Source organism: Phalacrocorax aristotelis, chromosome 11 (assembly GCF_949628215.1).
Source record: "Phalacrocorax aristotelis chromosome 11, bGulAri2.1, whole genome shotgun sequence".
Taxonomy (NCBI): Eukaryota; Metazoa; Chordata; class Aves; order Suliformes; family Phalacrocoracidae; genus Phalacrocorax; species Phalacrocorax aristotelis.
In genome coordinates, this window is record NC_134286.1 from 20,001,549 (window position 1) to 20,019,014 (window position 17,466).

General features: G+C 39.7%; 1 protein-coding gene across 2 annotated transcripts in view; it reads right to left on the bottom strand.

Annotated features, from left to right (window-relative positions):
• The window catches only part of COL4A6 (collagen type IV alpha 6 chain), a 140,504-nt gene that overhangs the window by 80,212 nt on the left and 42,826 nt on the right, over window positions 1-17,466 (bottom strand). For both annotated transcript variants that reach the window (XM_075107210.1, XM_075107209.1), the window contains exon 3: window positions 10,721-10,804. In XM_075107210.1, coding sequence (XP_074963311.1) covers window positions 10,721-10,804 — 84 coding nt within the window. The remainder of the gene's footprint in view (window positions 1-10,720; window positions 10,805-17,466) is intronic.

Consider the following 17,466-nt stretch of genomic DNA (forward strand, 5'->3'; position numbering starts at 1 on the left):
TAAAGCCATCGTTCCCATTTCTTTTTGGTCAGTTCTACACGAGATGCCTATTGTGGTAACAATCCCTGGTTTTCCTTTCTTTCACTTTCTTCACCATCAAGTGTTTAGAAAGTCAGCCCTGACATTTTCCTGGACACCAGCAAGCATACACGTTCCTCACGCACAAGGAGACAGTTTGTCCCCGTCCGCCTTGCCTATCACTCATGAACAAGCTACAGCCTATTTGTACCAATCTTGCGCTTATTCTAACAACCCTTCATAATGCTGATGAAGCTTAGTCATAGACTAAGCTTTTCAATTCTTTTTTTATTTCCCAAAATCACTGACACTTTTTTCCCTTTTTGGATGATTGGCAAACTGTTACCTCTCATTTTTCCGTGACCCTAAAGTAATTCCCACCTACTTACAGACAAAATAGCCCATTGAGGAAGTCAGCTTTTGTTTTAAACTCACCAGACTCTGTCTTACAGAGGGATCAGGTAACACAATCCAGAATCCTCCAAATGATTTTAAGCAATAAAATCTGATTTTTTTGCACCAATAATGCATGCATGGCACAGTGATTCGAGACTCCTTTTATTGTATTGGGGTTTTTTTGTTTGTTTGGGTTTTTTTTCTTTATGTTTTTTTCTTGTATTACCTTTTCCAAACTCAGAGTATGTGTGGTTATTTCCACTAAAGGCACAAGAGGTGTTATATACCAGAGGCAAAAAGAAGCATTAACCTACAGTTACTTCGCAGATCCTACTCTTTTTTGCTGTAGGTGTACATGTCCTTTTCTCTTCTAAAGCAGGGAAACCATCTCTAAACACCTTTTCAACCTCACTCACCATGGAAAGCTGAGAAATGTCAGGATGTTCTCCTACCTTCCGAAATCTATGATTTCCTATCATGAAAAGCTGTGATTCACACCAAAATTACTGCATATTCTTCCCAGAAAACAGGGATTGACAGCTAGCCTGGGGGACCCATGCATTTGCCTTTACTTCCAACTAATTGGCACTACAGCTTCCTTTACCACTACAAACACAGTTTTGCCTGGTTAACTGTCTTCACTGTGTGCTCTATCTGGCTGCAGGCTCCATGACTGGCGTACTTCCTGCCTATCTGTTGCCTAATTAAGTTTGCTTTGTAGTAATCCCTGCTGTCGGCTGTTTTTCTGGCTCATGAATTGGCTCCTAACCTGACTGTGGGCCAAATCTCTTAGAACTGCGCCTTACTCATAGGTTGGTTCTGTGACCCCTCTGTTTCCAAGAGGCAGACTTACTCAGGAGATGACACTGAAATTCTCTGTCACACCTTTCAGTTAGTGGCAATCAAAACTCTTTAAAAAAGACTCTTGTTTCTGCAAAGGGCACCTCTTCTCATTTTAAGAAGCTTAAAAAATAATTAGCACCAGGAATATTCTGAAATAATCACACTTAATTAGAAGACAGGCAAGTTTGGGGATGGGGTGGGAGGAAAGAGGTATGAAAGAGACCTTAACCTGGAGAAAAAGGCTACTATGGCACATCTAGGTGGCAAATCCTGGACACAAATGATATAGAATATGATGGAAGAAAAGGCCAACTGGGTAATGTCAAGACAGGATATAAGTTACCCCTTCTCATCTGTTAACTGCTTGGAGAGGAAAGGCAAAGTCTTGTGCCATTTATCAGATGTAAGAGGGCATTGATCATCTCTTTTTAACTGAGATGACATTGCAGGAATCATCAGACAAAATCCTACAGCTTTTGTTAAGCAAAAGCCCAACTAGGCATTTATATGTTCCAAAGACTCACGTTAACGTTTGCTTTTCTTGTCCTGGGCAGGACACCAGAGTTTCTCTTCCTACAGAAATTCTTAGTTGTCTTCCTGACTGTAAGGTGAAGCAGCAGATAAAAAACTATTCTAAGAACATTTGCAACAGTTCACCCTCTGTGACCAAACGAATGAACAAGAGAAACTGAAGGGTTGATGTTAGTCCTGTTCTAAGGAGTTACACGGCAAGTAAAACATCACAGATTTGTCAACTGCTCCATTCTATAGCCAAAAAAGACTTAATTTTTATAAAGAAAGAATTTGGATATTGAGATGTTTTTACTCTCCAGTATTTAGGAAGCAGGGGAGTTACTAGGCAACTGTTGTTGAGCTCTGTGGTTTGTCCATATGGATCAAATCTGTAGCACAACTTGTCATTTTTGGTCTTTGAGAAAGTGCCACAGATACAAAGTTAGAACAGAAGGTCAGCCGTGGCAAGGCTCTAAAGAGGGAGGGAGAAGGCCAGTCTGGTTCTTGCTTCCTATTTGTCTACATACATAAAATGAAATCAGTGGCAGTGATGGCATTGGCCTCAAGGGGGACAAGTCATTTACTCACCCAGATTACCAATGGCAGCCATGGCATCTTGTATAAGCAAGAAATGATAAAGTATGTATTTCCAGGGCAACATGCCTGCACCCTCAGCTCACACGAGAACAGAGAAAATCATGGTTTACTATGTCTTCAGATGAGGAAGACATACTACAGTACACAGCAGAGCAATCTGACTCTGCCACCAGCTGACCACATCACTTTCAGTAGTCATCTCATCTTAAATCCACACCAGTAACACCTCCCTTTTGAGAAGCTCAGTTTGAGAAGACCAGAGACTTTTTCCAGGCTAGCAAGGAGAAATAGAAAAGATGTTCCCTTGGTATAGTGAGACAACATGACGACTTCTCAAGCTAAGACAACCCACAGCATTGTAGGCTGCAGCAAGGAGCTTTTTAAATGGTCCATTTGCTCCAAAAACACTGAAAGACTTTAAAATCCTGGGTTACAACTCACACGAAACATAATTACTTGAACAGCGACAGATACTTCTTTGCTGGGCTTTCCCAAACCATCTGGAAGTGCTCTATGGAGCGCAGCTTGAGGGCCCATGTTCTGGTTGATTTAAAAAGTAAACACAGGCCCCCACTTCAATTACCAAATAGGCTGCCCTTGCAGGCAGCTTTAGAAACAGTTTCAGGTCACAGAGTCACCTCAGCCACCCTGGTGATACAGCAATGCTACAGTTTCTGGTTACTTTCCAAAGCTGTGCAAACCTTCTTAACAGAATATGTTTCCTAGAATATATTTAACCTCATTTAGTGCACACGTCCTTTCAGCCAAACTGAAAAACAAATCACGGAAACATGATTTGCTACCAGGGACTCCTTGGTTAGTCTGCTTCAATACAGTTGTTCACCATTACTGAATTCTACGACGTCTCCAAGGAAGACAAGACAGGTGCCTGTCCCCTCGAGAAGTCTTCACACATGTACTCAAGATTATGAGAGTTGATATATGACTGTACACGTGAACAGGTTTGGTCTTGATACCCATTGCATAAGGGATACCTTCAAATGCAATTAGATCTGTTTTATTTATGTTGTTTTAGTTAGTATATGGTGTGGTTCTCATTAGAGGGCTAGGCTCAATGCATTTAGGCTGGGTCAAGAGGACATGTACAATAATTGCTTAATGCCGCATTTGGCAAAGTTAGTTAGTTTTATTACTTAAAAAAAAAATCTTGGCAGTTGTTAAAAAAACAGCTGGCACATAAGTTGTTTGACTTAACTATTACCTCATTTTCTCTCAAAATATTGCCAAAACTTCTTAATGACAGTGAACAGATGGTCAACATTTTTCAACGTTGCAGATAATCCCCTTCCCAAGTCAAACGATGGCATTTTATTTGTTTAACTAGAAGGGGATTTGACCAAGAATTAGACATCATTTACCTATATTCCATGAACAGTATTTACTAAGGGGGAAAGTACTGCAATACTGTCAAAACTGCAATACATCAAAATAATTTAAAACAAAGTATAGCTCTTACATTCACATTTGGAAGAGAAGGGTCTGGCTGCTGCTAGTGCTCAGAAGCCTTGGTAGACAGCAGCCTGCCTGCCTTCCTAAGCTGCTCGGCACATTCAGTTACGCTGCAGTCTGTCTACCTTAGAGTTCAACGGAAGATATCACACAATCATCTGATACAGAAAGAAGAATGAAGAAAGGAGAGAAACTGGACAGGCTGATGAAGTCTGTTACATGAGGTCGATATACACAAAAGTCCAAGATCTTTCATCTTCAGATACGACTAAAAGACAATAAAAAGACACAGAGAGATGAAATACAGAAAAGCAGGTCAGGACAATAGTCCTGACAATATGCAGTGTTTCCACACACCAGTCAGAAAGGAGACTACAGCTTCTTTGGCTGTAGCCAGAAGAAAGTGGCGTTAATTGTTGATGGGTAGATAGGAGGGAAATTGAATTAGAGCTATCGTAAAGAATGTCAGAAACTGGTTATAACCTGGCAGGAAGAGACAAGTGAGGGATGGCATCAAGAACAGCTGGTTGGTTGAAACGATGCCAGTGTTGACAACAGCGAAGAGAACAGGAGGAAAAGGAGGACTTAGTTAAAAACAGGACATTGGCTTCTGGCACCGTTGCATCTAAGGTGACAGTGAGATATTTGTACAGGTCTGGTGGGACATACAGCTGATGGCAGAGGGAGAGAAAAGGAAAACAAGTTGCTATTTTGAGACTAATTGAACAAACAGAAAAATAGAAGAGAGGAACTGTGAAAGTCAAAGGAGGGAAAAGTACTGAGGGCTAGCATGTCTACCAGATCCAAGCCCCTGAGGTTTGGATACAAGATTTTAACAAACTATTATCAGGGACCAGAGCACAGACATTGGACTGGAGGCTGCCTACAATGCAAGCAGAAAGGAAGAACCTGCAATAACAGTGGAGAAGCCTGGACGTGAAATCAGAAATTATGGCAAAACATACCTGTAGTGTAGTCCAAACCTTTGGATTCTTTTGCAACAGCAAAAAAAAAAAAAAAATCAGCTATACTTATTCTAAGAGGAAGGATCTTGGAGAGAAATCTTGGTGTGTAGGTAACAAGGAGAGAAAGCCAGGAAGCATGGCTTCAGAGATTGTTTTAAACCAGCTGATGAAGAACTCGCTCTAGAATTAAGCAACATTTACGTTCCTACCTCTGTAGGTTACGTTCCTACCTTAGAAACCTCCGTTTCTTCCTGTATATGATTTTAGTGGTATTTGCTACTGTGTACTGTCTTGCTTGACCAAGCTTAAACACACTACAAGAACCAGTGATTACAACCACTGTTAAATGGCCGACATTTCTCAAGAACTACTACCATGTAATAAACCCTCCTTCTCTTTGATGTGAAAAGATCTTCATGAAAACAACTATATAATGATCCCGGTATTACATCTACCAGGCTGATTATCCACAGTTAATACACTAAGACAACATTTAGAACGGGTTGTATCTTGGCACTGCCAGTTTGACAAAACGTCGACATCTCATAGTCGGGTTCAATTTAAATTGGTATGGCGGGCCAACCTGCAGGCCACGGAGATCAAAATGGCATCACCACGTCCTACAGTGCTTGTCAAGCTAGGTAGTAGGAAGCCATATAGAAACAGAGAGAAGTTTGAACCAAAAGCTTAACAGGATTTTGTCTCCGGCAAATATGTTTGTGTAAAACACTCCTGCAAAAAAATTCATTTTGTTGAGTTGATACTTCCAAAGAAATTGTGTTTCATCAGGAAATCCCTAAACTGTTCCAATTAGAGTGTTTAACCAGCCAAAGCAGAATTCAGCAAACACTATTAAAAATACAAGTTGTAATTATTACAATTTCATAGCAAAGAAATGTCAACCAATCTTCAACTAATTATCACAAGAGAGGCACTTTGTACACCCAGTATTAAGTTGAGGGGATTAGTTCCAGACAAAAGTTAACCTAAGATCTCTTGCCAATGCGACATTAGTTTATGCTAGATAACAATTAGATTAAATCATCCAAAATTCTGACCTCAGGTTACGCTGCTCAGTGCATGGATGTTGGGGATCTGTCTATCTTTTCTAGCTTGTTTGATCTGCAGTAATTCTATCAAAAACTCTTTGATTGCCCACAGATAATTTACACTACATTTACTATCATTTTAACTTCAGAGGAAACCTGTGGAATCTCGTGTATCTCTGGGTACACTAGCCTTTAATTCAGATGGCAACTGCATTTTTGAGCAAAATCTCTCAATCGTACTCAAACTCTCCTACGTACTGTGCTTTGCTTCACACTGCAGTATAGTCTTGGACCCCATAAACAGGATTTCCTTTGAGTGAGGCTAGGTCAGGAGATGGGCTCCACAGCATACCTGATGCACTGCAGTGGTCCTTCACTTCATGGGACCAGACTCGATCTAGCATAAAGTGTCCAACCATGTCCTCAGAACCAACTGCCTCATTCTGCAGATACTCTCCTTCCCAACCACACCAGTTGCTAGAAATAGCCTCTGTGTGGACTTTTTCTGAGGTTCTATAACACCATTAATAGTTTTCTAATTGATGATTTCATCATATTTTAGTGGGCTTTAAAGAACACATGATGCATAAGAAAAATAATTGAAATATAATTGGTAATATCAAGTTCTCCCAATTCATAGCAATTCTAAGCTGTAAAAGCTGCCTGGGATGCAGTCTCTGCTGAGTAATTTGTGGAGCCCTGGAAACAATTTCTAATTATTTTTTTTTTCCTTCAGATTCTTTTTTTTGGTGGGGGAGGTGATGACAGGACTTTGAACAACAAAAAAAAAAAAGACACATTAGTATCAGCTGAAGAACCCCAGCACATGTTGAGCAAAGTTTAAAACAAACCCTAATATTGTAATAAATTCCCAGACAAGAGAACAGGCATCTTGAGAAGGTATACATGCAATAAGGACTGTGTCTGCTAGTTTATCTTTGTGAGTGTTTGAAAGTAGAGGACAGTATATAAAAACAAAAAAGCCAACACTGTCATAAACAAATGTAAAATGAGCTGCAGAGATTAAATGGTGCGGGCCATCTACTACTTAGTGCTTCTTGAAACTCTGCAAATAGGGAAAATGCCCTCCTGGTTACTGCTGACTTATCTGCAGTGCATTTCTTAGCAAGACAGCCATCAACACAGCATGAAATTTTCAAAGGGTGTTATCCCTGCCCATAAACTGTGGGTTAAACAGTGAGAAAATGGAGTGAAAAACAATTCTTTTAATATAGTAATTTCTTCCCAAAGATGTTCTAGCTGTAGATCACTCACCTGCACTGGAACTATACATATTAGAAATCCAGCCTTTCACTAGATAGAGACTAGCATCAGAATTTACATTCACTTCCTCTTATACATCGTAATTGAATACCGTTGCTTTTTTCACCTTCTCTCTTGTGCTTCACAGTTTAATATAAAGCGCTTTTTCTACCCATCAGTTGTTGTTCTAAAAGACGACTGTATGTAAGACTTGTATGCAGAAGCGGGTTCAGTAAGTGTAAGTTTGTGTTCAGGCTGCCTCCCTTCCCAAAAAGATTGCACGCACCAGGGTACATTTGGCTACTTCCACTACCACAGCAGACTTCGTTTTAAAATTGCCTTGTTGTACTGGTTTGATAGTTGGTATTTCAGCTAGCCAGAGAATGGGAGCCAGGAGACAGTGACTTAGAAGTCCCATACATTTACCTAGAGATTCCAGCTGAAGGTAGGGGCCCATGTTCTCTGTGATGCTGCCTGGCATTTTCTTTGCACAGCATTATGTTAGATTTCATACTGAAGTCAGTGTCAGTTCTAACAATGCAGTTTAAGGGAACTGAACAATGATATCAAAAATCCCTAGCTTTATAACTGGCCAAAATCAGTTTGGTGGGCTTCTCCTGCTATTACATTTACTCTTAAACTGTCATATGACTTGCAAGCTTAACTAGGTATCTTCTTATGCATTTAAGGAGTATGAGCTACAAACTCAGTTTAATCTTTTCATTTGACCTCTGAGGAAACCTCCAGAAAAGGTCCTAGCTGAGACCTTTCAGTGAAGGTACACGTCTCCACCAAGAACTGGACTTTTGCACAAATCACTGGACTGTTACACATCAATCTTTACAAAAACTGATAAAAAGGGAAGAATGGCTGCAACGTGGCCCAGGAGTTTTGCCATTTAATCACATAGAGCCAGGCTTTTAGCTTATTGGATACAAGGACAAATTCTGAACCACTCGCTAAGATGAAGGAAGCTTCCGTAACAGTTTTCTTCTTCTGCAGGCTTTACAGTAAATTGGATCACATTAAACTTCACTGAACAGCCTTAAATCGGCACCAGCTAGCATTATGGCTTTTCAAAGTTAATACAAGTCCCATTGGGACAACTAACAGAAATTTCGCTCATGTAGATGTGCTTTACCACTCTGCTAGAAGAACTCCCTAAGTGGCTGCTAGACAAATACCGTACCACCCTTCCTTCTAAAAAGGATCCCAATGTATTCTACAAAGAGCTGACTTACTTTAGAGAGATTAGTTTTCTACCAAGCTCCATCATAAAGATAAGGAGGTTGCACTTGGGTTTTTTTGTTGGTTGGTTGGTTTAGTTTCTTAATATCTGGCGCATGCACTGACAGTCTATAGCAGAAAGAGGAACATGGGGACATGGGGATTCTACATGCCTGCATCGCATTTCTAGAAACATCTTTCACTAATCTGGAAGTGGGTCTTAGGCACTTCCGACATTTTTGTTGCCTCTATATATTTTTAAAGAATCTGGTCAGAAACAAGTTCATCACATCTTGATCGGCTCAGAAGTGCACCCAGGGAAGAGGACATTTAAGGACACTGCCTATATTATTTTCATCAAGCTGGCAGCTTATTGTCATTTTTCTTGTGCTTTTTCATTATTTCTTCCTTTTAAAAAGAAAGCTTAGCTTTACTCTGATCTGGTTAATTGTGCAAAATTGACAGCTGAAACATTTTTTTAAACAAAATATAGATTCAGGGCATTGGCAAAGTCCCATCTCCCATTTGCCTGTTCTGAGCTTAAAGGTTTTGCAGCAGTGGAGGAGAAGCTAGGCAGGAAGCCAAGGAATTAGCCTCAGGCTGTACAGTCTCCTCCAAGAGGCAAGCTATACTGTAGGATACATAATCACACCATCCCCTTTCCCAGTTCAGCCAGTCACTACCTTATCCTCTGGCATGGCAGGACTCCAATAGCTGCCTGCAGATGTCCAAGAAGGTGTCAGCAGGGCTCAGTACGGCTTGATGGAAGTAGTGTTGTAAAAGGGAAAGATTACCACTTCTAGCAGACAGTTTACTCCATGGACAGGTCTCAGTAGGATGGAACACGTGTTTAAAGGACTGAAAATGCCTACCGATACAGGTCACACAAGAAACAAGCTAAGAGCCAAATGAGTTCTCAGGTCAGCAATGAAAACAGCCTAAAATCTTTGTGACATCTTAACAAAAGAGATGCCAAGAGCTCAAACTGCAAGGTCAACAGAGTTGTGGCCAGTTCAAACAATCAAGTTGAACCCCAGGAATGTAGAGAGACAGAAGAATGATGCTCACTGCTATCTAAAGGTCAAAGCATTTACAGGATATTGTGTTCCAGAACCAAACTAGGTCTGTCCCTTGCTGCATCTAATCACAAAAGGTGTTGAGCAACTGGCTTTAGCTCATATTCTAGGTTATGTTGAGAACTTCCTTGCAAAGCTCTTCTGCTTACCTGTTTAGACACGTTTTTACCCTGCAACATGGTGATTTGAAAGAATTTGTATACTTCCAGAGCCAATTAAGAATTCACACTCAAGTCTGGCTGCAATTAGGGAAACATTTAAGCCCGTGCTCACTATCATTTCTACACAGCAACATTTGCCTAAGTTCAGTCCTAGAAAGTGGTGCCTTGAATTTACCCATACTGTGCCACTGAAATACACAGGACAAAACATCAGATTGCTAGTGTTTAAAAAAGACTTAATTTTTTTTTTATCCCCTCAGAGAATGACTTTTCAATATGATTTCAGCAAGAATAACTGCTTTAATAAATAAGGTCACTAGTATTATTTTCCTTGTCCTTAAGCTCTTCCAAGTTAATTCTTCAAGTACCTACAAAATGCAGCTTTCTCCTCTTTTCACCTCCACAAGTAAAATCTGCAAGGTTCATTTTGATATGTGCTAAAGCACTTTAGAGGCCTTAAGAGAAAATACTAAGTAGATGGTGTCTGGACAAAAATTAACATTGTAATTGAAGGCAGAGCGAAGTCAGCAGCTCTGCACTACCCCAAGATAGGAAATAACCAGCTGCATTAAGATGAAAATTACAACCCTTTCATACAATCAAAAGACATGAAAGATTTTTACAGAAAACTTGCTTAAACATTTGGTTGCTTCAAATGCAGACTTCAGAGAGAGGGGCTTTAGCTAAACAAAAGACTTTCTCAAAGGGAAATGCTTAGATTCATTCAGAGTTTTGATCCTTCACAAACAAATACCAAAGTCAAAAACACTTCACCAAATGAATAGAAGCTATTACAGTGGGCAAAATCTGTACTGAAAGCCCACACTACTTTGATTTTCCTTTTTAATTGTTGTAATCTACTTAAAAAACATCTGACTTTTTTGAACCAGGGCTCAGATCACAAAGAAATGAGATTCCATTGAAGACTCATTGCAAAGCTAGCCATTTGTAAACCTTTAGAACAGCTTTTGAAATCTTGGCCAGGGACATTTGATATGCAGCTGGTCTTCATAATTCCTCTTGTTTCATGAGGTCATTAGATTGGGAATTACACATATTAACTTGGGATTTGTTTATTTATTTATAAAAAGATTGATAAGAGACACAAGGACTAGTTGTATTATGAGTGAAAACAAACTTACCCGCGCACCCTTCTCTGGAAAACATTTGCATCCAGCGCTGCAATCGCGGCCCCCACATGGCCCACTGTAAGACTTCTTTCCGCCCTATTAAAAAAAGAAAGTAGAAAATTGAATGTCGTAACTATTTGTCAGCAGATCTTCTTCGGTTAAAATGCTTTGGTTTCATCACTTTCCACCTGTGTTACATTTGTCATGTGAATTGCTGGGAAATAGGTGGCAAAATCTAGTGACATTTTCACTTCTCCATAATTGGGTCATTTTTAGAATCACCAAATAGAGAGAAAAAGTTGGTTTAGAAATCCTTTGAAGACAAGTGAATTCACACAAGTTGGTGCTGTTCTGCAAGGTGATGAGTGCTTTCTAGGGCTACCATAACCCATAAAAGCAGATAATGTTTTGAGATACTCAGTACAGTATTAGACTAGGATCACAATCAATCACTAGAACTTGTGCCTCAGCCATCCTGCATAACCAAGTATGAGTGAGAACTACCAAGACAAATTTAACTTTGTGATCCTTGCACATTTCTAAGAGCAAGAAGCTGCAACCCCCGAGCCACAAGAACAGAGAAACTCCTGGATGAGAAAAGGTGGCATTTGTAGCTAAGAATAGGTGTGCAAGGAAGACAGTAGGACACTACCATGGATTTGGATTTAATCTAAAAATATATTCTGAATTTGCTGCACTAGCATGGGTTATTTCAAGGATAATTCCAATATTTACATAAATCTGAAGTCCCTGTATCATGAACTTAATTCCCAGCTAACAGACCGCGACAGTACCTGAAAGTTAGCTACGTGAGTTTAGAGAGTTTGACTCACCCCCTCCCACTCAACAGGCTCAAAACACTGGGCTGGCCAGAAGCCCTACAACACTACTGACAACACCGTAACAGTCCTGGAAAAGAGTTCAGTTTAGCATTTTAATTTAGCTACTCACTGAGAGCTTGCTCACTCGTTAAAAACACCGCTCTCCAAGGAAACTGCCTTTCACTGTCGAGTGTGCTCAGGTAGTCCTTGGCTTTTGGAACTCTGAATGGAATAAACATTTATGCTTCTCATATCAAGGTGACCAAACTAAGTGCTGAAACAAGTTCAGACTGGAACTGAACATTTCCTTACTAAAAGCGTTCACAGAAAGTATTTTTGAAGCCTTTAAAATTTCCTGACATCTGTCAGTGAGGAACGTGAAAAATGAAAGGCAATTCATGCAAGTTTCTCATGTACTTTTGAACTTCTTTGCATGAGCTTTTGCAAAAAAAGTAACTAGTCTGACATCACTTGATAATTTTTCTGCTAAAGGCAAATAAAAAACCCTCTGTGGACCCTGACGTTCATGCTGTTTTGCTAAATTGAACACCTCTTTTTAAGGCAGCATAGAATGAACAGATATTAACAAAAAGCCTTAAACCCAACCTCCCATGCTTCCCTAGCCTGAAGGGAGCATTATCTCTTGCTGCAAAATAGTCATAACAACCTTCGAGCAATTGTAAGAAGGATCAAGTATAAAAAAAAACCAGGCAAACAGTACTTCTGCAATTTTGTTCAGATGAGATCCCATTAGACGTGGGGCTTTTGGACTACTCGATAACATCCTGTGGTGAGATCTAACACAGCACTTGAGCAGAATGGAGAACGAGTGATACATTGCAAGAGAGGCACCACAACAGGAATCATGATGCAGGCAATTCTAACCCTAGGCAGCAGGAAATAAAAGTGAGCTTAACACAGTAAAGGTAAAAACAAAACCAAACAACACACCCCACCCACCCCCCAAAAAAAAACCCCAAACAACGAAACCCTAAAACAAAGAGGAGCAGAAAAATTGTACCTAGAGGTTATATAATAGACTAAGAGCATCTCCAAACTGCCTGCTCTGACAAAGACTGATCACAGAATCACAGGTTGGAAGAGACCTCAGGGATCAGCATGAACCTGAATCTGCAACGTACATCGGCAAGGGCTCAGTACGCAAAAACTGGTCCCTGGTTTAACAGGCACTGCTGAGAGATCATTTCTGACCACAAGTATTATTAAGACTTTGGGATGTGGTTCTAAGAAGACTTAAGAGTGAGGTGTACTAAGACATGCCTTTTGCCATGATTTTATGCATACTTTGTAGTAGAACTTTGGACTCATTGCTAGCCAAGGTATACCCCTATTCCTGACACTTAACTTTACATTTACACTCTCAGCAGATAGCTTTATGCCTCCAGAGAATCAGATTAGGCCTTCCCAGACAGTTATTCAACCTTAAATTCTTCAAATATTTCAACTGCCAATTAATTTTTTCTCCAGATTATTCTTTGTTCCAACAGTCATTTGCATGAGCCTTTGGGTCCTATGGTTCTGTTAATCCTGCTTGCCTGCTACCAGTGAGTAATGGGAAAGAAGCTTTATTTCGCCCTGGGTCTGGATTCCTCTAAGGTCATTGCCTTGCAACAGTTGCTGTCTCAGCGCACTGAAGCTCACCTCATAGGAAATCCCCAATCTACGGTGGCAATTGGGTCCTTCCCAGTGGCAGAGGACTGGACAAAAAGCACTGATTCTTTCCATCCCTGCTGCTCCCCACAGTGCTGTGGTTAGCAAATATGGTTCTAGTCAAAATCAAAAGAAATTTTTCCATTGAAGTTATTGGGAGCTGGATCAAACTCCCACTGAGGTTTATTAAAAACTGAAAATATGACCCTATTTTGTGTAAAATTGTGTTCACAATGTATTTCTCGGTTCCTCTTCACAGCGTGAGGAGTCATTTTGCTCACTTGTGAATGAAAGCATTTGGAAAGGAAGCAAACTAAAGCCAGTTGGCTCCAGCCCAGGTGTTACATGTCCTAAGCATTTTATTTAGGGGAAGTAGCTGACATCAGACACTCCAAGGCTACTTAAATAGCAAACAGCCATGTACATAATATTCATGAATACAAGCCTAAAGGCTGCATGTAAGATTCTAGACCACAGTGCTCTCTTCTGAAAAGGTTTAATACATTTTTCCATTCAAATGTATGAATACATAGGTCATTTGAACATTTATAGATTGTAATCTGAAGGTGTAAGCATGGGCCCTTCATACTTGTTCTGTGTCTGTGTGCAGGGAAGAGATTTTTCAAACTGCTCTGAGATATATTTCAGATTGATGAATACAGCTCCTCAGAAAAATAAGAATTAAAGAAATAAGGGTACTAGTAGTTGTAGTGGTAAGTGCCACCATTATAGCAGAAATGAATTATACTCTCTTCATTTCTTTGGCTACAAGTAGGCCAAGGTTTTCAAAACAGAAAACAAACATAAAAGAGTAGCACTGTTACAAAAATACAGCATCTGAGATTTAAATAGCCATAATATAAACCAAGTAACATACTGGTTTTAATTGAGTTATTTCAAGCTTATGTAATAATCACCAGCATTTCAATGTAGCAAGCCCCACTTTTTATTTAAGTATTGATATGAGTGAGAAGCTATTTTTAAAAGACATGCAAAAAAAGAGTCAGTGTAAGAAAAATTTTCCTCTCCTGCTTCTGGTGTACCTCCATCAAGCATTTATGCACAGTTGATTCATGGAGATGGAGTGCCATTCGGATCTTTCCATTGACTTCAGCTTGTTCTGGAGTGGAGCCAAAGAGAGTAAAGAAACCTAACAGCTGTGATGCCATAAGAGGTGTCCCAGGCTCACATTCATTCCAGTTTCTCCACAGCAACACACAGGACCACAGAATAGCTGCAAATTATCTTGAAGGCCTTGCCTGCAAATCCAAAGAAAATTGTACCTGCAGCACAGGCAGGAGTAAACCAACCAACACAGGACTTCAGTGGGAGATTTCCAGGAAGCACAGCTCAGGTGCATGAGCTGACGCCCAGTTTTGCCTCAGAACTTCTCTGTATCAAAGGGTCAGCTGCAGAAGACTTGAAATCTATTGGCTGAAGACAATTATTTCTATCAGCTAGGAGGGTGAACCCACAGGCCAGCAGAAGAATGTGATGAGGGCACGTTTTGGAAAGGACAGTAGAAAGGTTAAAAACGTAATCTTTAACATGAGCAAGTTAAAGTAGCAGTGGCGGTAATGGGAAAATAAATGTGAAACTTTTAGAAAAGAATGGATTCTAAGGAATGCCAGCAGGCAAAATCGGAGGATGTAAAGTACACTGAAGAAAGAGCATGCCCGTGATAAAAAAAGAAAAAAAATTATGAAAAAAACCTGATGATGATAAAACAGAAAGTGAAAGAATCTCAGACTTGCGTAAAGAGATATGGCAGGATGAAAATTTTCTCACCAAGACTTACTTCCAGTAACTTCCCAACTCCAGTTAAGGACTGCTCCAGTCCAGAGCAAAATGTTAACAAGAAATTTGTAATCAAAAGTTGGAAACAGAGCATAATGAAATCTTCTGGAATCTTCAGATAAACATCTTTCATACAGTTCAGGATCATTATCTGCTGATGACTAATAAGGAAATTATATTTACAGTACCAGACATTCAGGCACCCTTGTAAAATTTCACAGTGAAAAAACTAGTGAAACGTAATATCTCTGTTTACTTCATGCACTACATAATGCTACTGTGTTAACCTTACTCTTTTTAGCCTCCATGGCTTTTAGGAATTAAATTCATTGTAATGTTTGTTTTGTCTATTATTCTGTTAATTGTTGGTTGTGGAATTTAGAGCCCATTTCTGAAAACAATTATCCACATGTTCTCTCTGAAATCAGCAGATTCTACTTTGCTATGCATGTGTTAATATGTAGTGGCCTTACTGACATGAAAGAACTACTTCAAGGCTAAAAGTCCTTGGAAAAAATGATAAACCAGGAACCAAAGCAATCTCTGCACTCAGAAATGTCAGTGTGACCCGTCAAAGATAGCATAACACGACGCAGCAAATGGATTCAGTAATTCTTCCTAACTAACACGAGGTGTCACAGAGCAGAAATAAACTGACTGTCTTGCCAGTTAGATTGTACGAAAACAGTTGCTGGGATTTGTTTGGCAGTGAAATATTGAACAGGTGAGAATAAAATTAATCATGTCAGCAAAACAGATAAAATTAAAATACAAACACATTTTTCCCATGAGATATATCAAGTGCCTAAACTAATTTCAACTTTTTTCTTAGTGAGGTTTCCCAAACCTTGACTTGCCCTGTCTGTTCAGTTTCTTTTTTTTTTTATTGTACTGAGAGCTACATCAAGCCTAGGAACTAATAATAGGATTTCTTACCCCCCCCAAACTGAGGGGTGGGTAATCAATGGGAAGCAGCAAATGAAGATAAAGTCCCAAACAGAAGGATCACAGAAGCCTCTGAGCAAACTGCCCCACCTGACATGTCCCAAGAACTCATCTTTTTCAGGCCACATCATCATAGTACATCACAGCTATACACCCATCCAAGAGAAAAAGTGTCTACAGAGATATTAATGACACGGTACAAGCACGAGTAGAATTTTAGCTGGAATACAGTGCACAGTTTTTGTCACTTATTTTCAAGAAAGATGATCTCTGCACAGGCGCAGAGCTTGAAAATCCCTCTGGTTATAAATGTGTGATTTAAAAGCCTTCCTTCTACTGAGCATGATTTATTGGGGCCAGCAAAATGAAGACTTGGAGGTGATACAATGGCCATCTATACAATCATCAGAAAGATAAATGCCAGAGGAGCGAACAAACTTTATTTAAACAATGTTCTGGATACCACCCTGCTGCTTAGGAACATTTTACACCTCACTGTAAGTAACTGACAAGGTGTGTCAACAGGAAGGTCTCTTTGTGGTGAGAGTATATAAACCAGCACTATGGGTGACTGTCAGGGATGAAACACTGGGTTGTCTTATACTAACTAGTTAGAGGAAAGGACAATGCTGGCACAAGAGCAAGTATGTCTAAGTTTCCATAAACACATGAAGGAGAAATTAAATTTTTACGCAGAGGGCAATATCCTTCCAGTTATAAAGGCTAGAGACTTAATTTTGATGAACTAGTAATCCCTTTCAATGGAGATTGAATGGACACAGTGGTCGGACACAGTATGAGACAGGACTGTGTGACTGCCACTTTTCCTTTGTTGCGGAAGGATTTCATGCCAAAGCATCACCTTCCCATCCAGTCCAGTTCCAGCCATTAGCACCAAAAGTGCCTAAAAGGTAAAGCAGCGGGGAAAAAAAAATTGACCTCATGAAATAAAAATTGGTGGAAACTGTCCTCAAGGTCTCCCCTTTCTACACTTACAAATTTCTCCTACAATTTGCTACATTAAAATCTGGTTTAAAATTGTGACAAGCCTGGAAAAACATTTTTCATTGAATCTAACAGGATTACAGTGTAAAAACACACATTCAAATGTAAGAACCGGTAGTTTAAATACTAGCTCATAAACCACATATAAAGCCAGATTTTAAGCCTTTCTGTCATCATGTGTACCACTTTATTCTTCTTATAGCCCCAAGGAAATGACTGGCCTCCAAACACTACAGCAGTAGGACTGTCACATACTGGTTATTCAATGATAACAGATTTGAATCTGGCTCTGAACAGCTCCATCTTCTGATATTTTTCTGTTTTGTTGGTAGGCTTACACAAAGCCATAGATACTTTTTTCTAAACAGTCTATCAGTCAATGAACATGTAGTTCGAACCAGACAGTTCATTTACAGCTTAGGTGAGCAAGGACACAACACAAAGCCACAAGCTTATCTTTTACTGCACAAAATGTCTTTCAAATGGAGCTATTAAACATGAATTTGTAGCTAAGATACT